At 40.8% G+C, this 17,476-nt stretch overlaps 1 protein-coding gene across 1 annotated transcript in view; it reads left to right on the forward strand.

Annotated features, from left to right (window-relative positions):
* Window positions 1-17,476, forward strand: part of BAIAP3 (BAI1 associated protein 3) — a 71,643-nt gene that overhangs the window by 6,646 nt on the left and 47,521 nt on the right. Inside the window, exons 2-5 of the mRNA XM_059716777.1 lie at window positions 4,649-4,792; window positions 10,818-10,902; window positions 12,172-12,258; window positions 14,803-14,910. Of these exons, the coding sequence (XP_059572760.1) occupies window positions 4,659-4,792; window positions 10,818-10,902; window positions 12,172-12,258; window positions 14,803-14,910 (414 nt within the window). The 5' untranslated portion in view covers window positions 4,649-4,658. The remainder of the gene's footprint in view (window positions 1-4,648; window positions 4,793-10,817; window positions 10,903-12,171; window positions 12,259-14,802; window positions 14,911-17,476) is intronic.

A 17,476-nucleotide genomic window follows, 5' to 3' on the forward strand; every position in this document is an offset into this window, starting at 1 on the left:
CTTGTGGCTGCCTATAAGTTCATCACGGGGGCGCAGAGGGGAATTGGTGAGTATTTATTCACCAAGGCGCCCCCGGGGGTTACAAGAAACAATGGCCACAAGCTAGCAGAGAGCAGATTTAGACTAGACATTAAGAGGAACTTCTTCACAGTTCGAGTGGCCAAGGTCTGGAACGGGCTCCCAAGGGAGGTGGTGCTCTCCCCTACCCTGGGGGTCTTCAAGAGGAGGTTGGATGAGCATCTAGCTGGGGTCATCTAGACCCAGCACTCTTTCCTGCCTATGCAGGGGGTCGGACTCGATGATCCGTGGAGGTCCCTTCCGACCCTAACATCTATGAATAGCATGGATGATGAAAGGCAGGCTGTCAGCGGACTCCTCTCTCTGTTTTGCCGATTCTGGTTCTGTCCCCTCTAGAGGCATGTTTTATGCATCTTTGCTAGTCTCTCAGATTCATTTTGCTTCTCAGAGTCTCATATCTGGGAAATTCAGTCTCTGAACATTGTAAATCACTAAATGCAATACTCCTCTTTTATATACTTAAACATCATCATTAATTTAGTATAAATTATTCTTGGGTAAAGTTATTCAAGATGTATCCTACATGGAATTATTATAATTATTCCTAACTTTTGGGGGGTATAAAAATATAGCAACACCTTCAAACACTTCTCTCTGTAAATTATAGCTGCTGTACCTTGCTGCATCCATTTGGAAACAACAAGCTTATAGGTCCTCAAAACTATTTTGTTTTCCTTTCCCTCACTTGGAATATGGTGTTTGGTAAACGATAGTGCCAGTAAAGACCCACAAGGCACGATCCTGTTACATTTCGGACTGAGGCAGCACCTGGGAATGTCTAGCTCTCTTGTTTTAGGACAGCCCTTAGCCAGTCTTTGCTGGGGTTTGTGTCATGAGCTTTGCCACTCAGAGGCTCTGTAACCCTCTTTTCTTTGAGGGGAGCTCTGAAAACAAAATCCCAAAACAATTTTAAATATCTCATTGAAGTGGCTCAAATTCTTCATATTTGTGACTGGTTTAATTACTATGTAAGGGTAGCCTGAGGATTTAGTGTGCTGGGTTTTGTTCCTCTTAACTCCATCGGATGTGGGTTTGTGCAGCATAGCACAGCCTGCTTTTTCCCACTCTTTCCAACTCCTTGCAGTGTACTGGCCTCAACAAATTAGCTGAGCAGCCTGACTCATCTGCCAGCCTGCCACTTACTCCTTAATATCCCTACCTACCTAGTGAGTCCTCTTTTACCATTGCTCTTTCTGGTCCCTTCCTGTTACTCCTCAGTAAGAGAAAGTGATGTATTGTATATTCCTAATCTGTCAGTGCTGGTAGACATCCTGCCTTCTGTCTTGCCTCCCTTAGATCATTGTGGTCTGTTTATTTGCCATTTTTTTAAACGAGTGCAGCAGGGCCACCAAGTTCATACTGCCAGCAGATGTCCAGAATAACTGACTTGAATACACAGGTAGAGGTGCAATTAATATTTCATCTTCTCAATTTTCCTTTATCAATACCAGATCAGATCCCCAACAGCAGCAACTTGTGTGCCCTCCACTGCTGTGTGGTCAAAGCCAGCAGTTGTCACTTTGTTTAAATTCTAGCACGGAGCTAGGTTCTTCTTTGTGCTTAAACACTACGGTCATCAACATCTTAGCGGCTCCTCCTGTCTGTGTGCCTCATTGTCGCTCCTGCTGCTGTCCTGTGCTGGGGTCTAAGGCTGCCTATACACATGCCTGAAGGTGGAGCGGGGGGTGTTTTAACTAAAGTGGTTCCCAGGCAGCCACTCTAATTAAAACGCTTCGTCGTCACATGTATTAAGCCCCCACATATGTAAAAATGGCCACGGGACACTTTAACGAAACCTTGTTGAATGTGGTTTAGATAGGGTCCCGTGGCCATTTTAAAACATGCAAGGGCTTAATACACGTGATGCGACTCTGCCGCGTTCTAAGTAGAACGCCAACGAGCATATGCATAGGCACCCTAAGATGCTTGTATTGTGGGGTGAAATGAAGATGCCATAAGCTCTCACTTGCAACTACTGCAACCTGGAGATATTTGAGGCTGTAGCCAAAGAAATGGGAACACAGGGCCACCAGTAGTGCCATGCAGTGGTGCAACATCGCTAAAGACTTGAAATTGGACTACGAACAGGCAAGGGAGAGAAACAGCATCCCTTGTGATAGGTTACCCACACGTTTGTACTCTGAGAAGTTGAACAGGATCTTGGGATGAGATGCCGGCAACTAGCCATGGGTTTTGTGGCAGACGTGGGAGGGGCTGGATTACCCTGAGGACAGAGAGGCTGACCAGCAGAACCTAACTAGGATAACCAGGTCCCCTGTGAGTGGGAGTGCTGTTGGGAGCATAGTAACCAAGAGATCAGTAAGTGTGCTTATATTTTCGTTAACTGCTAGCATATGTTGAGATTTTGACAGTTGGCATTTATTTTTATTCCTGGCACTGGGTGCTGATAACATGAGTAGATGTGAGTGAATACCCTTTTTTGAGTTCTGCTCCTCCTTCCTCCATGGTCTAGCCTCCATCTGCATGCCCATGGTGGTGGCCATAAGCAAAGATTAGCAAACGTGCACTCATCTCTTAGTCGAGCCGCCCCTTACACTCCACATCTACGTCACAAGCTCTGGAATTCCCTACCCTCTCATCTGCTGAACCAGCTACCCTTTATTTCTGAAGTACCCTGGTAAATAGGTTTCCATAATACATGAGAAAAAGGATCTAAAAGAAAATGTTGTTTGTTGAGCAATGAGTCTTGTACTGTATTGCAGCAAAGTATGTGTTGCTTGCTGATTTAGAGGCCTAGTAGAGTTCAGTGCTGTTTTGACAGCTCTTTCGCTTGGTACCATATTTGCCAGAAGATTCCCCAGCCATGCCCATCTTCCTGGGGACAGGGAGAGTAGTGTACTACTGGAGCACGGCTCCTTTGACTTGTCAAACCCTCATACCAGCCTACTGCAATGACACCGTAGCCCCCAGTGTCCCTGGCTGCAGCGATGAGAGGCTACACACCATGACAGCTGTGAACACTGGCAACTGAGCTCTAATCTCAGACATAACTGTGTTTACCTCCTAGTTTATCCCTCTACCCAGTTGGTATTGTAACTTTTATTCTGAACCTCTTTTATCTTAATTTGTGAAGGATTCTCAAATCTGAGTTCTTCCAAAATGTTCAGCAGTTATGCAAGTTTAAAGGGAATGAGAGAATCCCAGAGGGAGCTTTGTGTGAAGTTGATGTTAAACCAAAATACCTTGTTTAAGAAGTAGCAGTCACCTGCTTTGCCTTCATATACTGTATTCTCTGCCCAGGGTATCTGATCTAACAATACCCTGGAATATTAGCTGACAGATTCAGGTACCCTTACATGTTCTGCCTTCCTAGTGGTAGAAGTGATTTTCCTCTTTTTCCCAGTGTCATTCAGCACCACACGGACAAATACCTAGAGCACAGGGAAATTAGTATAGGGAAGCTTTTTGATGCAGTTTAAGCTTTGAAGGGAAAGTGAACTTCTTGTTTCTTTTTGGTGGATAACTGGCTTTCTACATAATGCCCCTATACCAGGTTACAAAAGAGTTCCTTGTTCTCCCTTTAATAATTATTACCCTCTACAAAATAATCTGCTTGTGATCAGTATTCTAAAATGTCTGAGGGAACTACGGTACCTGGTAGCACATCTTACTTTCTCAAGAGACCTTTATTTGTTTGAATAGCAAAGCTGAAACTCTCAGGTCTGGTGGTGGTGGGGGGGGGGGGTTAAGACTGACTTTGACCTCTTCCTTTTTGAATTTTTACTCCCCAGAGGTGAAAGTTCATCCTCCCCAGATCAACTGGTTTGAGTCCAGTTTTTCTGAAGCCTAGAAATAACTTAATTTTTTGTCAAAGTCTTTATTTGTTTTTGAGTCCTAGGAATGTCATACTACATTTAGATTTAAGCTAGTAGGTAGTTTGGTCAACAATTTGGTAGGCAAATGTGAGGCATGTTATAATGATGTGTTGTAGTTCAATGCTACTAAAATGTGTCATCTGTAATAGCATCGGTTTCAAACTAGCATATAGTTTTCTACATACCTCAGATTGTGCCCCTTTGTAAAATGCCAAGCTTGCTGGCAGTGTTATACATGTATACATCTCATAAATACTCATTTCTTAAGGTAGTTTTTGGTAAATATGCTGGAGTCTATAGGGAGAAACAGCATCATGGCCAAAACCAATTTGTGCTCAGTAGGTATTTTGAAGAGCTGTCACTCCAGGTGGAGAAGAGACTCCTCTAGTACCAAATGCATTCTGAATAAGTGCTATCATTGATCAGTTGCTACAGTGATGTATATTGAATAAAACTGGAGTTTTTCTTCTCTAACCAAATAAATATTTAATAAAAATATATTTAATAAATATTTTCAGCCTCTCTGATTATATTGTTGTAAAGTCAGGTCTACTGAAGGAAAGTTATAAAGATGGAACTTTTAAACACGCTTCCAACAAAATTGTTTTTGTTATTCATATTAAGTAAATGATATTTCTTCCTGCCCTTCAGGTCAGTAGGTGGCTTACTATAGTAGATAAGCCCAGGTGGCGAAGCTTATTATCAGTTTGCCTTTTTGCTTTGCTCTGGTGCAGGCTAACAGCCATGTCGACACTGCTGGAGATAAAAAGCAGCATGCTGAGGCAGGTGCAGAATCGACAGTCCTTTCATCATAAAACCACAGTGGCAACAGCCAGCGACTCTGCACAGGAGATCAGTGAAATGACAAGTGCTGTCAGGTAGGTGTGGAGGAATTGGTCACTGGAGAATATGCTGCTGCTGTTTAAAATCTGATGTGTGCCTTTAATAGGTGAAGTTGCCTACTGGCATTACGCCTGTGTTTGTATTTATGCTTTCCATTGACTGGCTGCATCATGCAATTTCTAGACATGGAAAATGGTAAGTCTGTCAGTGTAGGATGTTTGAGCTGACAACTGGGAAAACCCACTCTAAGAAGGGAAAACCTACTCTAGGAAGAATTTCATTTGACTCTAAAGTAAATTCCTTGAGGAACTAATGGAGTTTGTCCTTTTTACTCAAGAGAAAAGAGGTCAGTATCATTTTGATATAAGCCTTATTTTTGTTTGAATATTTTGTAAATTATTTCTTATCAGCGGACTAAAACAACGATCTTATGTGCTATAAGAGGATATTGCAAACTGCTTTTGTTATTCCTTAAGATGCATATACTTTTGCTAGGAGTGTAAGTGTTTTATTAATTTTCTTTTCACTGTTTCCCTCAGTTTGTCTATTTTAACTAATTTGTTGGATTTTCTTATAAATTAACTTTATTTGGGGAAATCTATGTGTTTTTGAATTTTCATCTGTTAGGACAAGCATAGGATAGGAAAAGCAGTATTTTGTGTTCTTAAGGAAAATGCAGGCACCTAACAATAAATTCAGTTTGTACAATGCAGTAAGTAACAATTGTCTTCCTAAAATTAATATATGTGAATAATAATTGTTGTATTAGTAACTACCTCAAAATACTCCAAATTGTCTTAATAGCAAAACCAGCTGAATACCTAACCTGCTTTTATTTTGTTATCTATTCATCTAAAAATGGAGACTGCAGAAAATTGATAGTGCTGAATGAGACTAATATGAAATATGTGCTACAGCTCTCTTGAGTTATTACAGAAGTACAGTGAGAAAGCAGTTTAGAGACAGCATAACTAATTATTATATCTTTATTTTTTAAATTCCTTACCGACTTGTTGTGAAGAAAAAATCAAAAGTTCATGGAAATTCTAGACAATTAAATATAAGACCCACCCAGCCTCTTCTCACATTACATCCCAGGTATAAGAGCTGAAGAACCCAAAATGCAGAAAACCAGTTGTTGGAACATTAAGGTTGAAATTTCACGTGAATAATTGTTCAGTAATTTTTCACGTAAGATTCTTGCAACAACTTTCACTTTGTCCCATTTGCAAAACGTGTTAGCACAGCACTGTTACTACTAGCATGCTTTTTGCCAGAGCCCTCCAAGCATTGACACAGCAACTCATCTGATGTGGTATCAAGCAAACTTTAATAGTAACCCCTAGACAATATTACAGGTTTTCTCCCCATAATACAACCTGGCAAGTGGCTCCTTAGACATCCCAGCAGCAACCTTTGGGGATACCAGGCTTAGAGTCCTCCACTGGGTGTGTGGGATCTTAGTTTCTGGCTCTCTGCTGTTCAAACAGGGACCCAGCAGCTGTGACCCAGCATCACAGCATGCTAACACACACGTGTTCCTTTGTTTGCCCATTGCTTTTATAATTTTTTCATCCCAAATTGTTTACTCCCCTGGCTCTGTGCCAAGCATTCCTTATGCAGTGCACAAATCCCCTAGCACTGTGCTAGGCACATTCCTTATAGGGAAGCTGTTGTGCCTTGCTTGCTTAGTGCCCAGTCATAGCACTCGCATCTTCCAGTGCTACAGAAGGCACTCTTCAATTTGTTGCTTAGTTCCAGGAAGGCCTGGACTATGGCTAAAAAGCCTGAGTGTAACTCAGTTTGCCCGCTACAAGCACCTTACATTCAGCATCTAAAATTGTACATATGTCTCCATGGTTATAAGCTAAACCTGAAACAGAACATAACTCAGTGTCTCTTGGGTGTTTACAAGGTACTCATCACTTTACATTATAGAGACTGGGTGTCTACAGATGGAGCGGTGCTCATAGGATGGTAGAATGAAGCTTTGTTCCATTGTGTTGTATGTATTGATTATCATGAGCCTTTTAGCTTTGGATTAATATCATGCATAGTTTGTCTCTTGTGGGCCAAGATCAAGTGTAGTCTCACTGCACTGGTCTGTTACCCAAGCTGACTACACTGGTCTGTTAGCCAAGCCAAGATGGATTTAAGTGACATTGTGTAGTGGAGGGCGCACCCCTGTCCAGTGCATTGCAGACAGGACTCTCGCCTTTCAGGAGTTTTTTAACTAGCTTTCTACTGGCCAGTCTCCAGTGGAAGGAGCTCAGTGACGCATCTGCTTTAGGGAAATGGGGGACTCCTCCTAGCTTGCTCCTGTGGCCTTTGGTTAAGAGCAGGTGAGACTCGAGACCATCTGAACTCCAAGCCTCTGGGCTTGGGCCTTGCATGTATGATACCCGTCAGTAGATTTGGGAGTATCTGAAGCCCCAGGCCGAAAAGTCTGGGTTGGAGGATACTTGCCGGTTATAGCATCATATACAGTGTTTGAACGATTGAGTATTGCTCATTCAGGAGGATTCAGAATTAATTAATTTAATTTGACGAGGAATATGACAAATCCTCCCCCCCAATAAATAAATGAATAAATGGTTGATTAGTATGTCCCTTTGCCAGTGGTTTGAGATTATTTAATGAAATGTAAAGGTTAAGGACTTGTTGGAGATTGGAGCTTAGTTGCATTGGAAGAGCTGGGTTGGAAGTATTGCAACAATTATTATTTTATAAGTTCTAAATTCATCTACCAAAATTCTGTATTACTGCTGGTAAAGCACTGACAATGTTCTTGTTAATGTACAATGCACGTACAAATAGGGATGGTCCCAGTCTCAGAAAGCTTAGAATTTAAAATGAAAGATAAGGAGACAGCAGGTACTTGGGGAAACAATCGGAGGACCTGAGTAAGGGTCCTTTATGCACAGAAAGCTTGTCTAAATCTCTCTCAATTATGTAGTTGGTCCAGTAAAAAGTCCTCTCTCGCATACTTCCTGGACCATCATGGCTACGATATCAGTCCAGTACTACCACACCTATTAAAAGTGCAGTTTGTTACGACAGGATATGCTAATCAAAATGTTACTTTAACCACAACTGAATTTCTGCCATAGAATGGTTGGTTCTGCTAAGCAAAAGTGATTGCTTTTCAACGTTGAAGAGAATAAGTTATCTTTTCTTTTTATTAGATGGGGTTTTGTGGAAACTGCATTTTCCCAATGCTAAGTGGTAAGGGATTTGCAGCAAAATTTAGTATTGAATTGTACTAATTCTGGTGCTGTTTGGATCTAGCTAAACACACTCTAACAGAATTTAATAGATTTTTATTGAAACAAAATTTGATACAAGAATATTAATGGTGGCACATCTATATTAAAAGAAACAAAATGTGTGCAGCAACAGCACAGTCCATAGAGCAGTTGCTGGTGTCCAGTCAACTCTCAGACATCTCAGTGGTGGCCTATCTTTTTTCTCAATCAACTGCAGTGAAAATGTAAAAATGCATTAAATTAATTGCCTGATATTGATTTTTCCATATAAATAATTGTTGGAGCTGTCACAAAGATGATTTGATCAGCAAGTGGAGGGGAGAAGTATGCTAGATGATCTCTCTCTCTTACAGTGGTTATCAACCTGTGGTCCATGGGCCCCCGGGCATCAGCAGATTGTCTAAGAGGTTCACAAACAATGACTATGATCAATCAAAAGTATGTGAATACCCCCCTTAGAATTCAAAGGGGTCCACACCTCCATTCCTAATTTCTAAAGGGGTCTGCATTTCTATTATAAGTTTTTTAGGGGGCCACAATTGAGAAAGGGTTGAAAACCACTGCTCTATTAAAATGAGGTGCACACTGTAAACATTAAAAAAAAAACCCTATTGTACAGGAAGGAGGTAATGCAGACCCTCAGAGCTTTATTTAACTCTCACTTGTCACTCGTGCAAACATCCATGTAATGTAAATGTTGCTTTTTCAAGTTTTCCTGTGATGGTTCTTATTTCTCATGTTCTTTTTGTAATTTTGGAGCAGTGTCTCACTGGCCTGTATGGGTATGCATTGTGACAAAGGCAGGGATCCACTCTTTTGCTTGTGTGCAAGGCCAGTCAGAATTATGGAGCATAGTTCCTGCATTCTTAAATGCCTCTCTCCGAATGAGACCCGTGAAACAGGGGAAGGCAGTTGAACCTTTCCTCTCCCAGCTTTGAGCAGCTAGTGGAACTTACTGGGCATGGAGGATGGAGTGTGCGACTGCTGTGATTTAGCACAAGATGTCCTGACTTGGATCCTGGCGTCTTCTGTCTGCTGATGTACTTTCCCCTGTGACTTGCATAATGATGATGTAACTCCAGAGTGAAAGGATGATAGTTAATCATTTTTGTAGGCCTTCCTCTATTTGTGGTAAATTTAATTGGTACAAGCAGACCTGATGCTCTTCTTGGGTGACCCACTATTCTAAATCCTGTAGCTGGGCAGTTTCCTCTTAACCTCTTCTTTATCTGTATTTCTCTGGGTTACTGGTGACTAAAGCAGTAGGCACCCTGCACAGAGCTGAAGTGAGTTCAGAATTGCTCTGAAACACTGTTGTCAGGGAAACTAGGATTCATCATGCTGTGAACCGACAAGACATCACACTGCTGCAAAGTGACTGTTCTGAGGGATGGGAGCATTTCCTTGTATTCATATTTAAATATGAGAGCTGCACTCTTTTGAACTGAAGGTCATAGCTTCTCTGGTAGCAGAAGTATCTTTCTCTAATGTTGGTAATAGAGTTTTGAGGGGCATTTGAGGGATTTAAATTCTTCTGGACCTCTAGCTAGCTGACTGTTTGAATGTGTTTATGTGGCTTAGGTGCCAGGGGTGGCAAGGGGAAATTTGAAAAACAGGAAATGCACAGCTAAGTAAAATGTTGCATCTCGAAAGATGGGCAGGCTTGTGCGTTCTTGCTTTCATGTCTTTTTGGCTGTCCAATGATGACAATCTGTGGAATCCCAAGAGGGGGAAGGTGGCAGATCTGAATCTCAGATCATTTCAAATGGACTTGGGATATTTAACCATCTAAGTGCTAAGGAAGCTAAGGCCAATGTTTGCTACAGTTGCTGTTGAAAATGTTAAATTTCTCAGACTTGCACTGAAGGGAATGAGGTTAGTTTCATGTGCCAAGAAATGCAGTTTGGAGGTAAGGAGGAACTAGCTTTGATTCCAGGGCGAACTAAGTAACTTTCTTTTAGAAATCCTTACTATGTTGGATAAGATTTTTATGATGAGCATATTACTTACATATTTATGATGTAGCTTCTATTGCTTCAGTTGTCTAATATCAAAAGGAGGTTAACTGCTTCTTGCATTTATCCTGAATGAAGGGTGGATATTACACTTGCAAGCTGCAAGCCTGCTTTCACATAACCACCTGTAAAATGTTCATAAAGAAACCTATACAGGGAACATCATAAATATATAAGTAATATACTCATCATAAAAATCTTATCCATTATTCACAACATAGTAAGGATTTCTAAAAGGAAGTTACTTAGTTTGCCCTGGAATCAAAGCTAGTTCCTCCTTACCTCCAAACTGCATTTCTTGGCACATGAAACTAACCTCATTCCCTTCAGTGCAAGTCTGAGAAATTTAACATTTTCAACAGCAACTGTAGCAAACATTGGCCTTAGCTTCCTTAGCACTTAGATGGTTAAATATCCCAAGTCCATTTGAAATGATCTGAGATTCAGATCTGCCACCTTCCCCCTCTCGGGATTCCACAGATTGTCATCATTGGACAGCCAAAAAGACATGAAAGCAAGAACGCACAAGCCTGCCCATCTTTCGAGATGCAACATTTTACTTAGCTGTGCATTTCCTGTTTTTCAAATTTCCCCTTACCATCCGTGGCACGTAAACCACACAAACACATCCAAACAGTCAGCAAATCAAAAACACAAGGGAGGCACAACATGGGGAATGGTCACAGTAAAGGGCTAAGGCAAGTTGATCATGAGGTTATTTAGGGGAGTAATAGGTATATTTTGTTACAGAGAAAGATTAGGATTTTTTTTTCTTTTAGGAAGGATACAGAAGATGACGATTTTTTTGAAAGACTGAAAAGAGTCCTGAAAAAAGAATCTAGGCTGCATTCTGGACAATTTGAGGTAAGTTCTGCCTTGTTGTCTTACTGAAAATATGAATGATTGATTAGGAAAATTGGCACTAGCTTAAAAAAAAAAAACCCTCTTCCCAAGCTCCATACAACAATGTACAATTGAGCATATTCCGGCAGCTTGACTACTCTAATGGCTAACACTAGCCTTTGGTCAAATGTTTCAACAAACAGCAAATTATTTCTCTGCAAGTTTGTAGGAAATTCTTTGAAGGTTTCACCATATAGATACTGTTTTGCTCCAAGAAAAAGGATGGAGTCTGAATTTTTGGTGTTTGTGACCTGCCCTGGATAGTTCTGTTTTCTGCTTTTTGCCTGGGTAGAAAGGAGATGGCATTTGAATGACGTACAAGTGGACCAGATGGAGGAGAAGATTCATGCTCTTGAGAAACTGATGATCACCTAGCAGAATCATTATGGAGGATTCCCTGGATACCTTGGTCTGGTCAATCCACACTGATCCAATGGGCAGGCAACAAAGTTAAGTGATGGGGGTAGAAAAGAGAATGAAGAAGAGTGGAAATGTATCAGCACCTGAAATAGAAGAACCTGAGGGGTATCTTCACAACTGGAAGCATAAAATGGCTACAAGTGCCAACTAGAAATACGAAGAGAGCAACCTGAATACAAGCAACTGAAGGAAATGGTCTATGGGGTGTCACATTTAAGCACCTTAGCTATTCCTCCCTAGCCCCTATATGGATGCTTTTATTCTGCACCAAGTGCCATTGGGTGGTTTAGATATTTTCTCTAAATAAAGCTAAACTGTACAAAAGCACTCTTGGCGCAGAATGATACGGTCCACGTGGAGGTGAGTGAGAAACGACAGTTTTGCTTAAGTAGAACACAAGTTTATTTCACAGTAGCTTCCCCATGCAGACAGGTCCTTTGTGGCCTTATTGATGTTGATTGAGTCTTGTTGTGTTTTCTGTCTCTTAGCCAGCTTCCTAGTCATGACAGAACTTTACCTTTTACCTTAGGCTTTCCTTAGTAGTCTCTCTAAGGGGCTTTGCCAGAGGCATTTGAAAGTCCCTATCATATGATTAACTTCCTTCTGTCTTGTCCGTGGCTGTTACTGAGCAATGAAGCTAGGGAGTTGCCTACCTGTGAATTGTCAGGGTGACCCCATGTTTCTCTGACTCTTTCATCTTTTGCTTACTTGGCAATTGCTTGCCTTTTTCATTTGTGCTGTTTCTGCCTCCTTTTTTGTTACATAATTTGTTGGAAGTGACATATTGTGTTAAATGTCTGTTTTCTGTAGGGTGTTTTGAACAGCAGCACTCCACCTCCTCCTGAGACTGTTAGACAAAGTCATGCCATGGAGGAGATGAAGCCAACAAAGGAGGAGGTAATGAGAGTGGAAACATTTAAACATGGACCCCCCTTTTGTCACTTCCTTGGGATTTTTGATTTATTTATACATAAAAGGGTAGAGTATTGGTGACAGGGCATTAGGTCTGCCTGTTTTGTTTTAGTTTAAATCCTTAGTGCATGGCCCCAAAGCATATGTTATGAAAATTAACTTATTAGACAAAAACCCCTCCCAAAGCCAAAAATGGAAAATATCATTTCTAACTATGTTCAAGTACATTAGCTTGAGGGTGGGGAAGAACTCCCATTGCCCCTAGTTTTGTGTTGTGATTTAATTAGTGACTGCTCAGCCACTCTTTAAAAATTGACTTTAGTATTGCCCAACTGAAGGTTAACATATTCAAGGACTTTTTGCACTTGGTAACTCACTGCTGTCTCTAACAAATTTGTTGTTAGAGAGTTGTCTATGTAGGCTTATACACTTCGGTGTGTGAGAGCTGCCATTGTACAGTTTCTTTCTACTGGGATACCTGTTCTGTAGAAATGCCTGATCCAGCTAACATAGATGCATATGAATAACTGTAGTTATGAGTAGTCTCATTGATTTCAGCAAGAATATATTAAAATGTGTTTGCAGGGGCTGGCCTTTATCTGGTAATAAGGAGAAATGAGATGTCTGAGGTCCAATTTAAAGTTAATAAAGTATTTTAAATCATTGTTTGCTATTACAGTGTTAGATAGTTGTGGTTGGTTTGTGTTTTTCATTAGCATTGGCTTATTCTCATTGCAAGAACCACCATTAAAGCACTCCAATATTTCATTGAACACACAACCAAAGGAAAGAGAATTAAAGAATTTAAACCTTAAACACAAAATCCTAAGATTGGAAAGGCTCTCAAGGGTCATGTTGTTCAGCATCGTTCATAGACTCAAGATTAATTGCTCCAGAACTGTACTTGAGATTCCTATCCAGCCTTTTCTTTAAAACTTCCAATGAAGGAAATTCAACAACTTACCTGGACAGTTTGTTTCATTTACCAACTGTTTTTGACGTTTTGAATTTTGCTCTGAGGCTTGGTCTCAATATGCCTTTCTTGTAGTTTAAGCCCATGGCCTGTTATCTTGCCCTCTGGTATAAGAGAGGATGATTTTTCTCCTAATTTTTGGCAGCATTTAAAATATTTGAAAGCTGCTATCAGGTTCCCCCCTTATTTTTCTTTTTTATGAGCAAAATATGCTAAGTTCTTTTAAACTGTAATCTTACAGGTTGTTTTCAACCGCTTTATCATCCTTCATAGTTTCATAGTAGCTAGGGTTGGTCAGGAGGGACCGGAACAGATCATCTAGGCTGACCCCCTGCCACAGGCAGGAATGAATGCTGGGTTCACAAGACCCCAGACAGGTGATTGTCCAACCTCCTCTTGAATTTGCCCAAGGTAGGGGTGAGGACCACTTCCCTGGGAAGTTGGTTCCAGATTCTGGCCACCCTAACTGTAAAATATTGCCTTCTGATCTCTAACCTAAACCTATTCTCCATCAGCTTATTACCATTGTTCCTTGTCACCCCAGGTGGTGCTGGGGAGAAAAGGGTTCTGCCCATTTGCTGTTGATCTCCCCTGATGAGCTTGTGGGCAGCCACCAGGTCCCCCCTCAGCCTCCTCTTGCTGAGGCTGAACATCCGTGTTGCTTGCCTCTGGATCTGCTCCATTTTCTCTGTTCTTCTTAAAATATTGTACCTGAAATGGGACACAGTACTCCAGCTCAGGGCTAACCAGAAGTCATAGAATCATAGATAAAACCCTGCCTTGTATACAGTGCTTTTATTAATGCTATCCACAACTGCATTTTGTTGTGTGTTTTTGAGTTTTTTTCTTCTTTGCAGCAGCCTCCCTTGCTGATTTGACTTGAGTTTGTAACCCCCAGATTCATCGTGGCAATGTTACTGCACAGCTGGTTATCTCCCATTCTGCAGTCTCCTAGGATTAGGGTTAGTGTATGACTAGTCTGTATGAAGAGGCCTGTACCAAATCCAAGAACCAGAAGACTCGGGCCCTGTGAGGTTTGAGCTGTCTGTCTGTCTGTCTGTCAGTTAATAATCTCTGTGCTGGGTCTGTTGGAGAACCCAGGCTTGCCACTCCTGCGTTCTAGCTGGGAGGCCCTTTGGGAAGCATTTTGCACCAGATTTACCTGATTCCTTACTGCTTTCAACCTTGCAAGCATGTTTCATCATATACAACCTTGAAATATAATTTCTATCTTCCTGGGCAACCCCCTTGATGGAAAGTGTCCAATCATTTCACCTCTGAGCTTTTTTCTCTCTCTGATCTGCAGTCTACCTGTTCTTGCAATGGCTGGAGTGTAACATTAAGCTCCCCAAAAGATGGGGGAAATCAGCTCATTTTTAACCCTTTAGCTGCTGAAATATCTTGGAGAGTATATACTCCATGGAAAACTGCTCAGGGTTTCTTATTGCTGGACTACAAATTACTCCTAATTTGAAAAAGATACAAATATTTTTCCCCACAGTGATGGAAGTTTTTTGGTTTTTTTTTAATCAATATTGTACATACTTACTTTCTAGGTAGAAATGCTGTACGAAGAAGCTTTATACACTGTGGTTTATAGATCAGGAGTAGTATCATCAGAACATACTGCCAATGAAGATAAACTCTTTGAGTATCTGCAAAAGGTAAGACAATATTCTTGACTCATTCCTGTCAAAAAATAAGGGGGATTCCTGTCAATAGAATAAATAAGACTTCAGGTTCACCACCTGAGCATGAGTGAGAATAATTAGCCCAACATCAACTTAATATAATTGCTTGTCTAATGAATGAGAGGGCACTTGAGTTTCCAGTATTGTAGAATGTCTACGACGTTCAACATTAAATATTTAGTGAGAGCTGCAGTTCTGAGAAGGTGTCCTAGAGTAATTCTGTTGACAGAGGTGGTACTCATGAAAATTAGGGCAGATATGAAGTATCAGATGCATTTTGCAAAATCCTTTTGTGAAATCAGTTTCCTTATGAACTATCATGTCCTTTGAGATATTTCTAGTCCACCCTGTCCTTTCTTGTAGCTCCCTCTCTTCTACCTCCTGACTCTCAACATGCTAGTGTACAGCTTTAGGTTGCAGTTTGCCACCACCTTTTCTTATTTTTGTTTCCCATGACTTGCCTTGGTCTCTTGTTCTTCAGTAGAAAATTCAGATTAGTGGTTGCATCTTTTGGTTTCCTACATACGTTGTTTCTCTGAACTCTAATGATTTCTCCGCAGTTCAGTGGACATTTATTCATTAGAATATTCATCCACGCACCAGCTTGGCTCGTCACCTACCAATTCATTTGCACTTGTTGCCAACCTCCCCACTTATTTGTCTGTTCACTTGCCAAAATCCTCAGAATTCATATGGCATGGACATTTAAAATAATTTTTTAGAGTCTTAGACTTGAAATACTAATTATAATTAAAAAAAACCCTAATGTTGTGTTGTTGTTGTTCACTGTTTCTCTGAATACCAGAGACAATTTTAGTATAACTGAATAATGATAATAGTTGTTGTTAATAATATTTAATTCAATAATCTTATGATAAACTTACATTTTGGATTTTACAGTCCCTTTTCCTTCCAAATGTCCATAGCAGTAGGTACAGTTTTAGTCTTTCTGAGAATTAGTCTATGTCCAGTGTTCCCTCTGGGGCAGCTGGAGTTGTTTCAGCAGAATACTCTTCAGGATTTATTTCTGATTCTGTGAGTAGTCCTCCACGGACAGATGGAAGTGAGTGGGACATGGCATTCCACATTTACCACCTGGAAATGTGCCACAGTTACTCAAATCCATTCAACCCGGGGGGGGCAAGCCCCTTGTCTTACATGCAGGTAAAGGGGCGAGGGCAGGGGCAGGAGAGGGTTGTCTTAAATTCAAAGTTTTCTGGTATTCGGGTCAATATAGTAATTCCGCACCACTGGTGTGTTCCAATTGATGGTCCACTCCTAGAACTCCACCACAGAGAGAAACCTGACTCAATGAAAAACATTGCCGCTTCTGAAAATCTCAGTTCTGTGAGAAGAGAGAGAAAGAGGTGCAGGCCCATTTTCCTAGGACTCGAGAGAACACTGCTAGGTCCTAGAAATCGACTGTTGAAAACAGCTTTTTCTTGCGTTGTGTATTGTTCTGAGAGTAATTTTCTGTCGCTAACTCCAGAGAGTTCTGTAGACAAGCAACTGGGCTAAGGTCCCCGGCACGTTAAGAACACATTTTAGCGAAAGCTACATGTGGAAGGGAGGCTAGGCTACTCTTCCATGAATTTTACAGGCTAGGCAGGAGCATAGTAAAGCCCTATTACAGTTGGTTTTTTGAGTGAGGTATAAACTTTAGAGACGTGCATATGCCTCCATCTTCCATAACCAGTCACAGCGCTGAAAGTCTTTGTACAGAAGCAGCTTCAGGTATACTAGAAATCAAACCTCCTAATAGTCTTCCACTGTGGGTGAAAACTGTTCACTCCTCTTTTTGATGGTAAAGATCTGAACAGATTCATGCAGGATGGGTTCATCAGTAGCTGTTGACCATGATAGGGCTGCAGACTCCAAATTAGGACTTCCAAGACCTCTGAATGCTGGAAACTGGATATAAAGGGGCTGGTGACAGATTAGTCAGGCTGGGTCTTGCATAAATACTTAACATTCACTCTCGGCTTCTGTAAGATACAGGATACTGGAAATAGGTGGGCCTGTGGTCTGACCCAGTCTGGGATATTTGCAAATTTAACCAGACTGGTTAATGTGTAAATCTTAGTTTCTTTTCTTCAGGCTTGTCACTTTATATTTTCACCTTCCTTTACTGCTGTGATAGCTGTTACCTTAAGAACCTGCTTTTCATTGTGGCTAGTTCAGATTTCATTTCCTCATATGTACTTGTGTGTTAAGTTTAAGTCTTGTAAATGTTTATTTGTTTAAAATTGTCTGCTGTCTTTTTGCTGTTTTTATTAACAATTGCTATACACCAGGATCTATCGTGGTAAGTAGCTTTACATGTCTTTTAGTGTTTGTCTTTCAACGTTAAACATTATTTTAAAATTGTAATCAAATCTCATATAATGATTATGTGCTTGCTTCCTAAAATTATAAAATGATATGCTCTGAATTGCTTTTTCTGGAATACAGTACAAGTATATTAATAAAGGGTTGGTTAATGTTAACTCTGTTGCAGAGAGGATTGGGGAAAAATGACAAAATGTGGGAAGTTTTTTTT

The sequence above is a fragment of the Alligator mississippiensis genome, chromosome 13, assembly GCF_030867095.1.
Source record: "Alligator mississippiensis isolate rAllMis1 chromosome 13, rAllMis1, whole genome shotgun sequence".
NCBI lineage: Eukaryota > Metazoa > Chordata > Crocodylia > Alligatoridae > Alligator > Alligator mississippiensis.